The following is a 15,639-nucleotide window of genomic DNA, read 5'->3' as shown; positions in this document are numbered from 1 at the left end:
GCAGCAGCAGGACTGCCCCGCGCACGCCCGACCCTCCTGGGCCGCGGGGACCCGGATCTGGGCCGCAAAGGGGCGGGCCCAGAACTGGAGCGGAAACTCCCACAGCTGCTGAGAGCGGCTGAGAAGCACGCAGTCCCGGTCGCCACCACTCAGCCAGCGCGCGCCCCCGTGGCCCGAGGGCCACTTCCGGCGCGCGGCGCTCGCGCGCCCCCGCGGCCCTGAGCAGGGCCGCCGGGGCCCCCCCTGACGCGTGGGGCGTGGCCTCCGCGCACGTGACGGGGCGTGTCCTCGCGCCCCGCGCCTTGGGGGGGGGCTTCAAACCCGGAAGTGGCGCCCTGGGCTGGCGGCCGCGCCGCGGGGATGGCGGGAGCTGGAGCGGGAGCGGGAGCTCGCGGCGGAGCGGCAGCGGGAGTCGAGGCCCGGGCTCGCGACCCGCCGCCCGCGCACCGCGCACACCCGCGCCACCCCCGGCCTGCGGCGCAGCCCACAGCCCGCAGGATGGACGGCGCGTCCGGGGGCCTGGGCTCCGGGGACAGCGCCCCGACCACCGAGGCTCTGTTCGTGGCGCTGGGCGCGGGGGTGACGGCGCTCAGCCACCCGCTGCTCTACGTGAAGCTGCTCATCCAGGTGACAGACCAGGACCTGGAGGAGGATTGGGGCGGGGGAGGCGACGGCGACGTTTGGGGAGCGGTGGGGACGGTGCGCTTCGGGGGCCAAAGGGAAGATAGAAGTGGAAGAGAAGGAGCGGGGCACAGGGGCCTGAGCGACAGATTTGGGAGAGGAAGGAAATAGGGATTTGGGGTGTGCGGCGGAGGGGGTGATGGAACAGACAGACGGGTTGGGGAGCTACAGGAAGGGGGCGATGGCTTGCGATAGGGAAGGCGGCGGATTGGTGGGGAGAAGGGGCGACAGGATTGGGGGAGGGGCGCGAAGTTTGGGCGAATGGGTAGGGAGGACAGTTAGGGGCCAAGGTAAAATAACTAGAAAATGCGGAGCCCATTTCGGGTAGAGGACGAACGGGGACTCTGGATTTACAGAGGTGGGCTTCTTCCGGGAACAAAGGAAGGAGAGGCGTCCGGGCCTGAAATTTAGGAGGGAAACAGCGGGGCGGCGGGGGCGGGGGTGCTGAAGTTTGTGCGGAGGCAGAGAATTCCGCGGAGGGGAGCTGTCTGCTGACCGGAGATGGGGGCTATGGATCTGATGGCGACGACAGATTTGGCGGGAGGAGGGGACGGTGTGACGCGTTTGGGGAGAGGAAACAGGGCGAGGACGAGCTGGGGGAGCGGAATGGCGGAGACGCGCTGGGCCGGAGACGGGGGCCGGAGGGGATGGGGATGACGCGTTTGGAGGAGAAGCGAACTGCAAGGGGCTGGAGGATTGGTGTGGGGCCGAAGGGGCGGGGAAGACAATGGCGGGGTAGGGAGGGTCTGGTACAATTGAGACCAAGGTGGAGACAGGGCTGGCCGCGCTGGGCACCCGGCACACTCTGGCGGCCAGCAGTGCGGCACGAAGAGCAGGGCTAGAGAAAGAGAGGTCTCCCTGGAAGGAGGGCTGTGCACAGACACCGTGGGGGAGCAAGTGCGGGATTGAGGTGGACTCAAGTCTGAACCTGTGCGCCAGAATTTTCCACTTTGGAAGAGTGGAGGGTGGGAAGTAAAAAATTAAGATGGAGATTTGAGGTTTAAGGCCAGTGCTGTCGGATTTTCCTGTGCCTTGAAATTAGAGAGGATACCACATGGGCTGGGAAAGAGAGGGCTTTAAGAATGGGCATAACTGAAATCTGAGGTCAGGAATGGAGGCCATAAATAGGTTTTTGAGTGTGACCAGAAATCTGTCGGAATGAGGAGCTTCGGTGGGGCATCGAGGTACCTGAGGTTCAGAAAGGGATCCTGGGGAAGGTGCCCGCCGAGGCTGGCATTTGATCGCAGTCTGGGTGAGAGCGAGGCCTGCTTTACCAAGAGGCCTGGGATTCACAGCCATCGTGGTCACAGATCTGGGAGAGAAATTGGTGCTTTGCTAAAGCCTGAGTTGAGAAGTGAGGGTTCTGGGGGCTGGGATTTTAGGGCGGCAGGTGGGAGAAGCTTTGGGGTGGGCTCCGTGTGAAGGAAGTGCAGGGGTAGTGCCCACCTGGGCAGTGGTTGATTTGGCTTACAGGTTTGGAAAGAGAGTTGAAATAAGGTGTTTTGGAAGAATTGAGAAATGAAGGAGCCCAAAGGATGAGAACTAGACGGCGGGGGGGGGGCAGGTGAAAATGGGGGAGCCCTCTTGGGCTGAGCACTTAACGGGTACAGCTGGAGTCAGAACAGCATCTTGCAAAGGTACTTACTGTTTTGGGGAGCAGGAGCGAGTGTTGGGTTTGGGGTTGTGTGGACTCAGTGCCAAGCAGTGCCTTAGATTTGAAGTTGGCAGCTGCTTCAGTGCTGGCTCGGGCAGGACCCTTTCAACAGGTGTGGGAACACCACTGGGACACGGAGACGGTGGTGAGAGGCCAGGGGCCATCAGGCCAACGAGTCTTTGCTAAGCCAAGTAGAAGTTCAGAAAGTGAACTCAGCAGATTTGGAGGCCATGGGGACACGGGGAGGAGGGACACAGGCGTAAGGTGACTTTGGAGTCAGCCGGACCCCACACTGCAGTGAGTAGCTGGGTAGAGACTTGGGGTGAAGGGGATAAAGGGAGCAGGACCTGCACCTTAGAGGATGGAATCTAAACCCCAGCCCCAGAAAGGAAAGGTCTGGTAGGGAAGGCAGCTGCCGAGACATCTCATGCCTCCCCTTTCCCTGCCCAGCTCCCCTGGGCTGAATTTGCTTCAAGATAGTCCTCGTAACAACAGGGTTTTAAAATTTATAATCAGGAATCTGTCACCTGTCTCAGAATCCAAGAGACAGTCTGAACTTTCAAACCCCCCCCCCCGCCCCCTGCAAAAGAGCTGGGCCGGCTGGCACACACCTGCAAGCCCAGCAGGCTGAGGCAGGAGGATCATCTGGGTTTGAGGCCAGCCTGTGCTACATAGGGAGACCTGTCTAAAAAAAAACAAAAACAAAACCACTTGCCTGACTAGGCCAAGAAGAAAAGGAAACAGCCTGGGGAAGGTGGTCGGAGGCACCTGAGGCAGGCCGCGTGAGGCTGAGGTGGGGGTGTCCTGGCCCCGCCCAGCAGGGCAGCCTGGGTTCCTGCACACCTTGGCGCCTCCCTGGCATCCCCTGAGGTTGGGCAGCAGAACAGATGCCTAAGCTCAGTGGAGCTGTCCTGGTGGGCATGGGTGGACAGATGCCTGGTTAGGGCCTGCAGCCCCGCAGGCCTGAGGGCGGCCCTTTGTCACAAGGTATGGCTGACAGTGGAGGGGTCGTTCTCGGGACCAGGGGACAGGAGGGCAGCAGTGCTGGGGTTGTGACGGCCTTGGTAGAGGCTGGGAGCAGGTGACAGTGTGGCGTGTAAGGGCGGTGGCCTGCGACCTGAGCCCAGTATGTTCTGGTGTTGCCGGGATTGGGAATTAGATTTCGATGAAGATTTCAGCTGGAGATGAGGTTTACTCTGAGAGGAGTGTGGAGTCAGAAGTACTTGAAAATAGGGATTTCTACCCCCGAACTTGAGGCAAGGGTGCTGGGGAATGGGCGGGCTCAGGTCCAGGCGCCCACTGTTCCTCATTTCTGGGGTGTTGCTGTGGAGGACGGGAGCAGCAGGGGCTGCAGGAGACCAGGCGGAGGCTGGGGAAGAGCAGCGTGGTGAGGGCGTCACCCGCAGAACTCGCTTTGTCTCTCGCTCCCGAAGGTGGGTCACGAGCCGATGCCGCCCACCCTGGGCACCAACGTGCTTGGGCGGAAGGTCCTCTACCTGCCGAGCTTCTTCACCTACGGTGAGTGACGGGGAAGAGGCCAACGGTGGGGTCAGGCCCAGGGGCCTCAGGGACCTGGCGCACAGCTCAGGGCAGAGGTGCCCAGCGGGAGTGGGGACCAGGTGCCTCAGAGGTGCCAGTCCGGGGGCCTGGTCCCTGTCATCCCTTCAGATCCAGGTTGTGCCTGGAAGTGGGGCAGGGGCTGATTGACCCTCTGGCCAGCCCTCCTGTGCTTCTGCTGCCTGGCGGGAGGAAGGGCAGGGGCCTCCTGGCTATGTGTCTCTCCAACCCGGCTGTCGCCATTGTGTCCCCGCCTTGCTGCCGATCCTCGGGCGCTGCTTACCAGTACCTGCTGTGCTCCTGCCTGCCAGGTCAGGTTAGCACCTCCGGCCCAGGGCCTACGTCAGGTCCCTGTCCCATCAGCTGTCCCGGGCACCGTGCTGTCCCCCAACACACCTGGAGGTGCCAGCTGGCCGGGGCCTCTCCAGGTCCACCCCGGCTGTCTCTCTCCCCATCTCCTCCTGTGCCAGACGACCATGGGTGCCTCCTTTAAATGCACCCTTTCCCGCCACGTGTTCACAGCCAGACACTGGTCCAGACTACTCCACATCCTGCCCTCTGCCCTCCTTGTGCTGTTGGGCTGGCCAGAGTGTCCCTGCTGGATAACTTCCACTGTGCAGGATGACTGGGCAGTCAGATGCTTCTTGCAGAGCTTCTGTGTCTTTCTGTGGGGAGATGTTTGTGTGCCTTTGTTTTGAAGTCAGTGTAGGGGAGAAAAGGGCCCCCCAGGCTGAGCAGCAACGCCCACAAACAGAGGGGACCCTGGGTGTGTGGCAACCGCCTGGGCACTGCCAGGCCTCGTCATTGTGGCCTCTTGTGTGTGGCCACCCGTGGTGTTGTGAGAGACTGGAGACTGCCCGGACTGTCTGTGTTCATGGCCATTGCAGAGGCACATGGCGGAGCGACCTTGACCTCTGAGGCCTGCAAAGACGGGCAGGGTTCGGAGGTGACCCTGCCCTATTTCCAGAAACATTACCTCAGCTGGCTGTTATGAGATGCACCGGGCGCTCTGGACACTGATTGGCACAGTGTCTGCTTCTCCCCACGTGTGGTGGAGGCCACCACAGCTGTTGTGACACTTAAAAATTTAATTTAATTTAATTTAATTTGAGGCAGGGTCTCACTGTGTAGCCTAGGTTAGCCTCAAACTTGCAGCGATCCTCCTGCCTCAGCCTCCTGAGTGCTGGGATCACAGGCATGCGGCACCAAGCCTGGCAGTTGTGACATTTTCTGTGGGAAGAGATGGGCAGATCAGACCGGAAGAGTCAAGTGTTTGCCTAGGATGTGTCATGTGGCTCCTGCTGCCTACGGTCTCCCCTACCCCAGAGGAAGCCCTTCCTCTGCTTGCCACCTCTGTGGGTGTCCAGCGTCCCCTCCACTCCTGCTCTCTCTTCCAGCCCCCATCTCAGGAAGCCATGTGTGCAGGTGACCTGAATTGCTGGGCTGGGGCCCCGTGCCGGGAAGAGGCGCGGTAGCTCCTCGCTGCCTCTGTGTGGCGCTAGAGAGCTGGCAGGGGTCTGAAAGGGGCGCCAGGACTGAGGGCAGATTCTGTTGCCTCCCAAGGGGACGGGTTCAAGGAGCGACATTGCCTTCTAGAACAGGTTTCGAAAGCTGATGTGAGCGAGGGAAGTGGAAACTGCTGCCCCCGTGGGTGGGCTTGAGTGCTGGGCACGGTGGGGGCAGAGGTCTGGGTGCCCCTGGTTCAGCCGCCTTTACCGGAAGTGCCAGCACAGGGGCTAGCGCCGTGTCTTCGGGGTGGCCAGGTGTCCCTGGCCGTCCTCCCTTCTGCTGCTCCTCCCCAGGTTGTGAGGACATCACGCCTGTGTGTGCTCTTTCTCCTTTATTTTTTTCACCGAAGAAAAACATTTATAAGCTGTAGAAATTGGTTTTGGGCTGCAGCTCCTACGTTACTGAATTGAGAACCATAGCTGGATTTGCCAAGTAGAGTTTCAAAGCCAAAAAATAGGGAAATGGAAGCACTTGTTTGTCGGAGTGTGTCGGGAAGGTTTTGTAGAGAGAAACGGGCGAGGGGACATTTCATTTTGGGATTAGGGTCTGGCACGGGCTGCATCTGGCCTGGTGTCTGGGGCTGGGGTGCCCTGGCTGGTGTGACACCGCAGCCTCTGCTGTCTTGCAGCAAAGTACATCGTGCAAGTGGACGGGAAGATCGGGCTGTTCCGGGGCCTGAGCCCCCGCCTCATGTCCAATGCCCTCTCCACCGTGACCCGGGGCAGCATGAAGAAGGTGAGCTGGTGCTTGGGAGGCCCCTGCCCGCTGTCCTGCTGCCCACAGCGGGGCGGTGGCTTCCTGCACCCTGTGCTCCAGGCCTGGGGGAGCCCTAGGTGGCCTGGCCTGCAGCTGAGGCAGGGACACACTGGGAGCCTCCTGCCGTCTGGCTCCCTAGAGGTGTCTGCTGAGCCCACTCTGCATCCTCTGTCCCTGAACCAGGTCTTCCCTCCGGATGAGATCGAGCAGGCTTCCAACAAGGACGACATGAAGACCTCCCTGAGGAAGGTGGTGAAGGAGGTGGGCATCTGCACTGCAGGGTCCCGACCAGCGCTCCCGCAGAGTTGGGATCCCTGTGTGTGCTGGCTGGGTGGTGTGAGGGGAGCCCCGTCGGGGATGCTCAGACCCAGAAAGCCTCTCGGCACCGAGCCGACCGGACAGGGCAGCACTCCTGGGGAGGGCGGGCGACCCTGCAGATCCGGGCTCCCCAGACCCAGGCTGACGGGCCGTGCTCTCTGTCCTCCAGACATCCTACGAGATGATGATGCAGTGCGTGTCCCGCATGCTGGCCCACCCCCTGCACGGTGAGCTGGGGCGTGGCGGCTGCTGAGGCTCTGCACAGTGGGAGGGCTGGGGCTCCCACGGGAACCCCCTCCCCAGGAGCAATGGCCCGGATCCTTTCCAGGCAGAAGGGCTGCTGTGGCGACAGGGTCGGGGCCCCCTTTCCTGCACTCTGACGGAGGCTGTGTTGTGCAGTGGGGCCCCGCTGGGCACTGGCTGCGTGTCCCAGGCATTGCCACTGGGTCACCCCCGTGCCTCTCTCTCCACAGTCATCTCAATGCGCTGCATGGTCCAGTTTGTGGGACGGGAGGCCAAGTACAGGTGGGTAATTCTGGGTCTGCCAGCCTGGCCACTGGGCTCAGGCTCCACACCCCCGCTGACCTGTGTCTGTGACGGCACTGGATGGGGTCTGCTGGGCGACCGAACCAGGTCCCTCCTGGCTCCCTCAGTTACGCCCTGATGGTTTCTCAAGCTGCTGCAGAACCCAGATTCTAGCTCTTTCTACCCTCTGCTGAGCACTGTCCTCTCTGTGGGCTCGGAGCTCCCCGATTAGCTGTACACCACATACCTAGACCTGCTGTGCCCCGAAGGTGGGACTGAAGACAGCTGTCCCGACAGCCTTCCCGGGTCAATTTTCTGCTCTGCCCGGTGGGGCTGCCACCCCAGGAAGCTTGCTAGTGGGAATGTCCACTTCCTCAGACAACGTGAGGTTGGTGCCTGGCACGAACCCCAGGGTCCAGGCTGCTGTTCTCAGGAGAGCCCTGGGCCTGGTGGGGCTTTGGCTCCCTGTCCTCCCTGCTGCCTCTCCCTTACCTAGGGCTCTGCGTAGTCTCTGGAGACATGGAAGCTGCCTCTGATCTCGAACCAGCTACAGTGGCCCCTGCACTGGGCCCAGATTCCCCTGGGAGGGCCTTTTGCTGCAGGAACTGGGTTCCTGCTCAAGGCCCCTGGAATGTGGCTCTGCTCACCACCCCTTCCTGCTCTTGCTGTGGGGTTGGCCTGCACCCCCTCTCTGGGAGGCTGGGTGGCCAGAGCTGAGCCCCAGACCCAGGCAGGAGGAAGGCCAGGGTGCATTCCTGAACTGCATCCCACAGAGAACAGGAGAGCGCTGTGCCCCAGACCAGCACTGCACCCCCCTACTCCTTGGGCTCTCCCTGCAGCAGGCTTCCTCCCTCCCTGGGCAGGGGCTGCAAGGCTGGTGGGTGGGCTCCGGCGGTGACCCGTGGCCTGGATCCCTGTCTTGCCTTCTCTGCAGCGGTGTGCTGAGCTCCATCGGGAAGATTTTCAAAGAGGAGGGGCTGCTGGGATTCTTCGTGTACGTGAGTTCCTCACCCTGTCCCCAGCATGGGCATGGCTCTCCCCGAGGTGCCCGCCAACTCCTGGGCCACGGCTGCTGCCCTCCACTGACTGGAGTTCTGCCCCAGCTCCGTAGCAGGGGTGGAACATGTGCCTTAGCTCGTGTGGGTCCTGGGTTCAGTCCCTGGCACTGAGAACAATTGTCCAGCACACGAAGAGGCCGCCCTGCCAGGTCTGCTGCGGTGGACACAGAGCTGGGCCCCTCAGACCTCGGCTGCACTGCCAGCAAGGACGGAATCTGTGACTTGGCCTGCAGGGTGGACGGTGGCAGCTCACAGGCTGGCTTCGGCCAGCGCTTTCTGTCCTGAGCAATTAGTTAATGTTGCACACTGGAGACGTCCACACGGATACCTGTATTTCTGGCTCCTCTGGAAGTCAGGAGGTCTGGTACCGCTGGGTCTGTGTTTCTGCAGCTGTCAACTAGGGCAGAGGCCTCGTCCCCCACAGGGACAGAATCCATTGCCCACCAGCCCTGGCCCTCTCCGGGCCCTCATCCAGTTGGCTTCACCTGTAAAGAGCACTCACTATGAAGAGCCTGTTGGGAAAGCATAGAGCACAAATAGAACCCAGAGGCCAGGCTCGGCGAGCACGGCTGTTGGGCTTTTGAAGGCCCAGGCGGTGGCCTACAGCTAAGTACGTATCCGGCCAGATGCTGGCTCTGTTAACCAGTCTGCCTGTTGCGCTTTCCAGCTCGAAGAGTGGGTTTGTTGATCTCTGTTTAGCCGGGAAACATCTATGTAAGTGGGGCGTATCTGTGGCTGTGCTCGGCCGGAGGTCCCTGCTCTCCAGGGACGGGCAGTGCCTGGGGCGTCTCGTGGTTTCACGCCTGGCGCCCAGGTGCTAGCGGACAGCACAGGTTGCCGAGGTTGGGAAATCCTGGCTCGTGTACATGTTTACACACACGTCTGTGCACTTATACAAATACGGGAGTAGATATTTCCCTTGAGCCTTCCTGATACTTAGAACCTGGAGACGCGGCGCATCCGCTCCTGTAGCGCTTTTCGTGCTTGGGATTGCCAGGCTGCAGCGGCTCTGTGATGAGGTACGGCCTGTGCGCATGCGCGGTGCGGCTCCCAGGAAGCGCCGCCCATGCGCAGTCGGCCTGACGGGAAGAGGAGCCAGGATTGCAATGTACCCCCAAAGCTGGTTTTGTTGATACATCTCATAACAGATATGTTTGGGTTTTTTTTTTAAACCCTTCAAGTATTTTGTAGTTTTTGCGTTCAGGCTGGCTGTGGTAGCACACGCCTGTCATCGGAGGTTGAGGCAGATGAGCCATAGTCCACCCCTGGCTGGTCAACACAGCAAGACCCTGTCTCGAAATAAAAAACAGAAGGGTGGGGATGTAGCTCAGTGTGAAAAAGCCCGTGGGCCAATTCACAAAACTGCAAAAAAAAAAGTAAAAATTGAAAAACAGACATCAGCTTCTCTTGCAGACAGGCAGACATTCTCCGAGAGCATCTCTCAGAGCCCTCCCCACCCACACAAGCACATAAACACATTTTTTAAAAAGTTATTTTTTAGTCTTTTAAAACCAACACATTTCTTGGGGCTCGTTGAAATTCTTGTGATGCCCTGGGTGCTGCTCCTCCATGGAGCCCAGGCTGAGCCTGTGAGGTGCAGCCTGTGGGCGCCGAGTCCGCCAGGCCCACCGGTGCCCACCCTTTCCCTTGGCACGTGCTGTGCTTTCTCCCGCACCTGGCAGGCAGCCACGTTGGCGGCCAGTCGACTTCCGCAGGCGGTGACCTTAGAGTCACGGTGGTGGTGCGACGTGCGTATCCTATACCACTCTCCAAAGGACACCACTGTGGCCAGACACACAGGTGGCCCGAAGGGGCCTGCTTATCCCTGGGCTGGGGAGCTTCCCCTCGGGCTTGCCAGAGCCGTGTCCCTGAAGGGCACCCCTGGGTCAGGGGGCCGGACTCACACAGTGTCATCGCGGACCATTCCAGAGGCGAAGGGCTGTGTGGAGCAAGGTCCTGTCAGCGCTGCTGATGGTTGGGGACCAGGCAGGAGCAGCTACAAGGCATTGCCTTGCATCTGAAAATAATACCAGGTGTGCTACAGTCACAGCTTCTCTCTTTTTTTTTTGGTACCAGTGATTGAACTCAGGACCTTGCACTTGTGAGGCAGGCGGTGGAAGCACTGAGCTAAATCCCCGGCCCGACAGTCACAGCTTCTTACTTATTTATTTATTGTTTGGTGCTAGGGCTGGAACCCAGGCTTTACACTCAACAGGCGAGCGCTCTGCTACTGACTCACACCGGGCACCATCACCACTCCATGCTGGGCTTCTGCGCTCTAATCCGCCCATCTGAGAGCCCGTAACCTCCTCCCTGAGCTGCACCTGGGTAGTGGTGGCCCCAGCTGGCCCACCTGCCCTGCCTCCAGGCTGTGCTGCCCGGGACTGCCCCCTGGCCTGCTCATCTCTGCTCACTTATTTTGTAGTGGCTTAATCCCCCACCTCCTGGGCGACGTGGTTTTCTTGTGGGGCTGTAACCTGCTGGCCCACTTCATCAATGCCTACCTGGTGGATGACAGCGTGAGTGACTCCCCCGGGGGGCTGGGAAACGACCAGAATCCAGGTTCCCAGGTTGGTTGGAACAAGGACTTGTCCTTCTTTCCGTGTACTCCTGATGCCCAGGGTCTGGGGTGCTCCCGCCCCAAGGGTGAGAGGGCGTCCACATTTGTCCCTGGAGTCAGCTTCACCCAGGGGGAGGTGAAAGTTCAGATTGGAACCCAGACTTCAGGGTGCTTGGCCGTGGGCAGCTTTAGAAATGGAGCCCAAGTAGGGTGCATGAAACAAGATGAGAACCTGGTGACAGTTGTAATCATTGGACCTTTTAATAGTAGTTCATGCTCCCCTTTTGTGAACGTCAAGACCTTGGGTCCTGGTTCACTGCCTAGGGACCAGGACAGGCATGAGACCCTCTGACAGATGGCAGGCATGGGGACCAGAGGTGAAATGGGCCCCAGAGTCACCTAGCAGGATCCAGAAGGGCCGGGCTGGGTCTTTGCCCCTCGAGTGTGCAGTGGGGCTGGAGGGTCCTGGCGGGCTTGGCCTGGTTGGTTTTGTCAGGACTGGTCTGGGCACAGGCTGGACGGAGGCATCCAGGGCACAAGATGAGGGTCAGGGCTGGGACTCCTGGTGGCCCAACTCTGAACAGTGAGGATGACCCAGCCCAGGAGGGTCGTGGGGGACAGGGGACCTCTGCCAGCCAGGGTCACTGGGCTGTTGGCAGGCAGGGGACTCCGGGGTGGGTGGTCCCAGTGACACCCTCTGCACACAGAGACCTGGCCAGCCTTTGGCTTGGCTGGGTGTCTGTCCCAACTTTTCAGCGGAAGTGGCTCCGGGAGAGTCTGCCTCCCACCTGCAGTGACAGTCCCGCAGGCCTGCGGCTCTGCTCCTCCCTGGGGCTGTGGTGGGTGAGCTGCTGCTGTCCTGTCCCCCCCCAGCAGGCCTGGGACAGCCCGGGGCCTTGGAGGGAGGGCGCTTCTGGTCTCTGGGGTCTGGTGTAGCTCTCTGCCTGGGGCTGCACAGAAGCGCTGGACCTTGGGTGGGACAGGCGCCCCACAGAAAGCTGAGCACGGGCGGTGACCGTCCTCCCTAGATAGGGCTGTTTCCTGCGCTGTGCCCACCTGAATTTCAGGAGTGGGGTCTTAGTGTCGTCCCTTACCTGGAGGTGGATGCTTGGTGATGTGGGGTAGCAGGAGCCTGGTATTCCCTCGTCCAGGTGCCCAGGAAGAGTCTGTCTTTCCAAAAGTTCAGGAGCCTATCACCGTGCCAAGCCACACACCGTGTTAGGCAGACGCAGGCTGCACCCAGGGTCCCCGGACCCCATAGCCCAGTTCGCCCACTTGTGCCTCTGAGGTCTCAGCTCTGGGTCTGAGCCAGGCAGCCCTGAGAGGGAGGCGCTGTGTGGGTGGGGGGCTGGTGATGTCTGCGCCCCCTGTGCCCGGGGCAAACCGCGCCTCTGTCTGTTTCTCCAGTTCAGCCAGGCCCTGGCTATCCGGAGCTACACCAAGTTTGTGATGGGGGTAAGTTGAGGCTGCGGTGGGCCTGGGGTGGCTGGCAAGGTGGACGTAGGGGCCTGGTGCCTGGGACACCGAGCCCGGGTGCTGTCGTTTCAGATTGCGGTGAGCATGCTGACCTACCCCTTCCTGCTGGTGGGCGACCTCATGGCCGTGAACAACTGCGGGTAGGTGTCCCCCTGACCCCCATGGCCTGTCTGTGCTGCCAGGGACCCCCAGCCAAGCCCCCTCCTTCAACTGTTCTTCTGGGCTTCTCCACACCTTTGGGGTGAACCTGGTTTCCGGGTGCAGGCAGGTGGCAGCTCCAAGCCACCCGACTGGGGTCCTGGGCCCTTGGCTGACTGTCTCCTGCCGCCCTTGGGTCTCATGCGCCCCTCTCCCTCAGGCTCCAGGCTGGGCTCCCCCCATACTCCCCGGTGTTCAAGTCCTGGATTCACTGCTGGAAGTACCTGAGTGTGCAGGTAAGCAGCCCCAGCAGGAGGCGCCTGCACGCTGCCAGATCTGCAGGTGGGCCAGTTCCGTGTGTTCCTCCTTGGGTGGGGGTTAGGAGGTCTCGGAATCTGACATGACCTGACTCCCTGACTCTGTGGATAAAGAGAATAAGACACTTGGATTAAGGCATTTACATTTGCACCTTACCTTACTTGAGAAAGGATTTGAGGTGGCCAAGTCTGGATTTATTTTACAATTGTGCATCAGGCTGAGCATGGTGGCACACACCTATAATCCCAGCACCCTGGAGGCTGAGGCAGGAGGATCATTGAGAGTTTGAGGCCAGCCTGGGCTGTATAGTGAGCTCAAGGCCAGTCTGAACTACATATATAGTGAGACCCTGTTTCAAAAAAACAAAAAAGAAAATGAAATAAAATTATGCATTAGTGCCAGGTCCCAGCTACTTGGGAGGCTGAGGCGGGAGGATCACTTGAGCCAAGGAGTTCCAGGCCAGCCTGGGCAACATAGCAAGGCCGTGTGTCTTAAATAAATAAAATGAAAATTATACATCAACATCATAAGGGTGGTTTGGCCCACACAGGTAGCAGAGTCCAGGACCCTTTTTTTTTTTTAATGATATGAAAAAGTTTACTTGAGAAGTGTGGGGTAAAGGGGTATGAGAGAATCCAGCTCTCCCCAGAGTGAACTTGTGCTGAACAAAGAGAAAAAGAGGGTACAAGCAAAAATAAAAGTACACACCGAGTGTGGGGAACACACACTCCCGCACATAGCCCAGGATCTCACTTCTTAGTAACACGGGTTTAAAGTTGCGTGGCCTAGGCCATTTGGCTGAGCTCCTCTATGGAGGTGCTAGTGTGTTGGGGGCCCAGCCTCCAGCTTCCCATGGGACCCCTTGGGGCCAGCAAGTCCTGAGATGGAGCAGAGCTGAGCAGGCGGCTGGGTAGGATGTGGGCCCTGGGTTCTGGGTTCTGTGCTTAAGCCACCTTCTGCCAGCTGTAGCTCTTGAGCCCAGGGTCAGGAACCAGATCTGTGCCTCTTCCCGCCCTGGGTCTGCCTCACAGTACCACGAGCCATTGCCTGGGGCCGCCCCAGCACTGCCTGGTGTAGGGGTTGAGGACGGGAGGGCAGAAGGAACGGAGACGGGACCCCTCATCACCTCCTCAGGCTCCTGGACACTCAGGCCCTGGCCCGGCTGCTCCTGGGGGTTTGATACCCCAGGCCGCACATGAGCCACCTGACCCCGCCTGTGTGCTCCAGGCACCTCTGGGGGACCAGGAGACCTGGCCTCCCCTCCCACCGACCCTGCTTTTCCTCCTGTCTAGGGCCAGCTCTTCCGGGGCTCCAGCCTGCTCTTCCGTCGCGTGTCATCAGGGTCGTGCTTTGCCCTGGAGTAACCCGAATCACCTGACCAGACAGCTCAGCCAGCCCTGGCTTGGCCTGACCATCAGAGCACCTCCACACACTCGCCCACCTGGGCCCCAGCTCCATATCCGCCCGTGTGTCTGTCCAGCTGTGGGGTCAGGAGGGCCACCTGTTAGACCTGGAGGAGGCGGGTGAGCAAGGAAGGGGGAAATCGGCCCCTTCCTTCCCACCCTTGCTGAGTCCCCTGGGGAGAGGCCCATGGGGTCCAGCCAGCTGGGCGTGTCACGCTGCTTGGTAAACTGGGCCATCTTCCTCATGCGGCCGCTGTCACGTCCAGGCCCCTGCTATAGGCTGCCGCTGGGTTCTGCCTCATTTTTCTCAACACTACTTTCTGATGTGAGGGCTGCACTTCTGAAAGGGAAATCCTGTGACTCCTTGGAACTGCCCCTCATCTCACGCTTGTCCGTTTAACGGTGATGCCTCACGTGTTGGGCCCAATCACCTGTGCTTCTGTGTGAGTCTGGAGGAATTAGGCAGATCAGTGTCTCTAGTCCTTTCCAGTTTAAAAGTTCCTGATAAGATTGGACCCCATTTCCCTCAAATAAATGTATTGGTGGTGATTTGGAGCTCTGTGGGGACTCTCGCTTCTGTGAGTTTAGAAAATGCCGCAGAGTCTCAGCCCTGTCTCTGTAATACGGTTAAAGCTGCAGGGCTGGGACTGCTGCCTGGGGTGCCAGCACGAGGCCTGGTGGGGTTCGGTCGTGGACAGGCATCGCGGAGGGGCTGGGTAACCGTGCACTGGCAGCTGGTGCTTCGAGCTCTCACTGGAAGGAGACCTTTCAGAAAGAGCCCTTCTCAAAGCAGCACTGGCCAAGTCACTTTCGTGTTGCTGACACAGTGCTGACCCCCAGAACTGAAGGGAGAGAGGGTTATTTCAGCTCTTTCAGTTCATGGTCCGCAAGTTCCCCAGGTAGGAAGGCGCGGCCGAGGCTCCCCGCAGCGGCTCACCACTCACCCCATAGCGCGTGGGCTGCAGGGAGAGGGAGGAGCGGGAGGGAGGAGCCCTTCCAGGCCACGCCCCCAGGGCTGACCGGGCTCCTGGCTCCTAAGAGCAAGTCCCGCGGTAACCCCCCCCCACCCAACCCAGTCACCTTCCAGAAGCCGCGCCCGTGAGCACGTGAGGCTTTGGGGGGCCATCCAGGTATAAACCCTCAGGCACCTTTTGAAAGTGACCTCTCTAGGTTTCAGAATCAGTGGGTGCAGTGGCCACAGGGTTACAGCGGAAGGGACAGAGCCCCTTCCACTTGCTTCTGCCCAGTACTGGCATCTTGAACAGGCAGAACTCCCTATGTTTTGAGGTCCAGCTGGGGTCCCCCAAAGGTTTCTCTGCCCTGGCTCCTAAGAGGGGGCCTGGCAACTTTGCCGTGAGTCCCTTCCAGGTGGGGTTTCTAGTCCCCCTTAGGGAGCCTCTAGTACACTTCGGCAGTTCTGCCTTCCTGGTGGCCAAGGGACAGCTGAGCCGAGGAGCTCCGATCCCGTGTGAATGTTGTGACAGCGACAGTGCTGGGCCTCTGCCCTTCCTAGGAAGGTCTCCTCGGACAGCTGAAGGGGGGGGGGCACACGAGTGAGTGGGCCTGGCCTCCGTGGCACCATCTTTCAGAGGACGCAGGTCTCCGTCCCCAGAGGGCATCTCTCATGGCCCCGTTGCCTTTCTCTACCCATGTGTTTTTCCACAGCGCCGACCACTGTTTTGGGGT

The 15,639-nt window shown here is 60.2% G+C and overlaps 1 protein-coding gene across 4 annotated transcripts; it reads left to right on the top strand.

Moving 5' to 3' along the window:
• Window positions 1-342: 342 nt before the first annotated feature.
• Window positions 343-14,508, top strand: Mtch1 (mitochondrial carrier 1). 4 transcript variants are annotated; one of them, XM_087184458.1, is made up of 12 exons: window positions 343-627; window positions 3,769-3,853; window positions 6,030-6,136; window positions 6,341-6,418; window positions 6,645-6,702; window positions 6,949-7,000; window positions 7,935-7,994; window positions 10,484-10,577; window positions 12,026-12,073; window positions 12,167-12,234; window positions 12,453-12,528; window positions 13,843-14,508. In XM_087184458.1, the coding sequence occupies exons 1-12, from the start codon at window positions 361-363 to the stop codon at window positions 13,912-13,914; spliced, it is 1,065 nt and encodes a 354-aa protein (XP_087040584.1). In that variant the 5' UTR covers window positions 343-360; the 3' UTR covers window positions 13,915-14,508. The 4 variants fall into 4 exon arrangements, with proteins under 4 accessions (XP_087040584.1, XP_004846724.1, XP_087040586.1 ...); XM_004846667.3 differs by having other exon boundaries at window positions 10,484-10,628; XM_087184460.1 differs by lacking the exon at window positions 343-627 and adding an exon at window positions 895-1,039.
• Window positions 14,509-15,639: the final 1,131 nt, after the last annotated feature.

The sequence above is a fragment of the Heterocephalus glaber genome, unplaced genomic scaffold (genome assembly GCF_053883595.1).
Source record: "Heterocephalus glaber isolate CG9 unplaced genomic scaffold, H.glaber_assembly_v1.0 deba00001497, whole genome shotgun sequence".
Classification (NCBI taxonomy): Eukaryota; Metazoa; Chordata; class Mammalia; order Rodentia; family Bathyergidae; genus Heterocephalus; species Heterocephalus glaber.
This window is presented reverse-complemented; position numbering and strand designations above follow the sequence as displayed.

Coding starts and splice junctions, on each gene's coding strand:
- Mtch1 (XM_004846667.3), top strand. CDS start 361: ATGGCGGGAGCTGGAGCGGGAGCGGGAGCTCGCGGCGGAGCGGCAGCG. Junction 10,629..12,025: donor ACCAGAATCCAGGTTCCCAG/GTTGGTTGGAAC, acceptor CTGTTTCTCCAG/TTCAGCCAGGCCCTGGCTAT. Junction 12,235..12,452: donor ATGGCCGTGAACAACTGCGG/GTAGGTGTCCCC, acceptor CCTCTCCCTCAG/GCTCCAGGCTGGGCTCCCCC.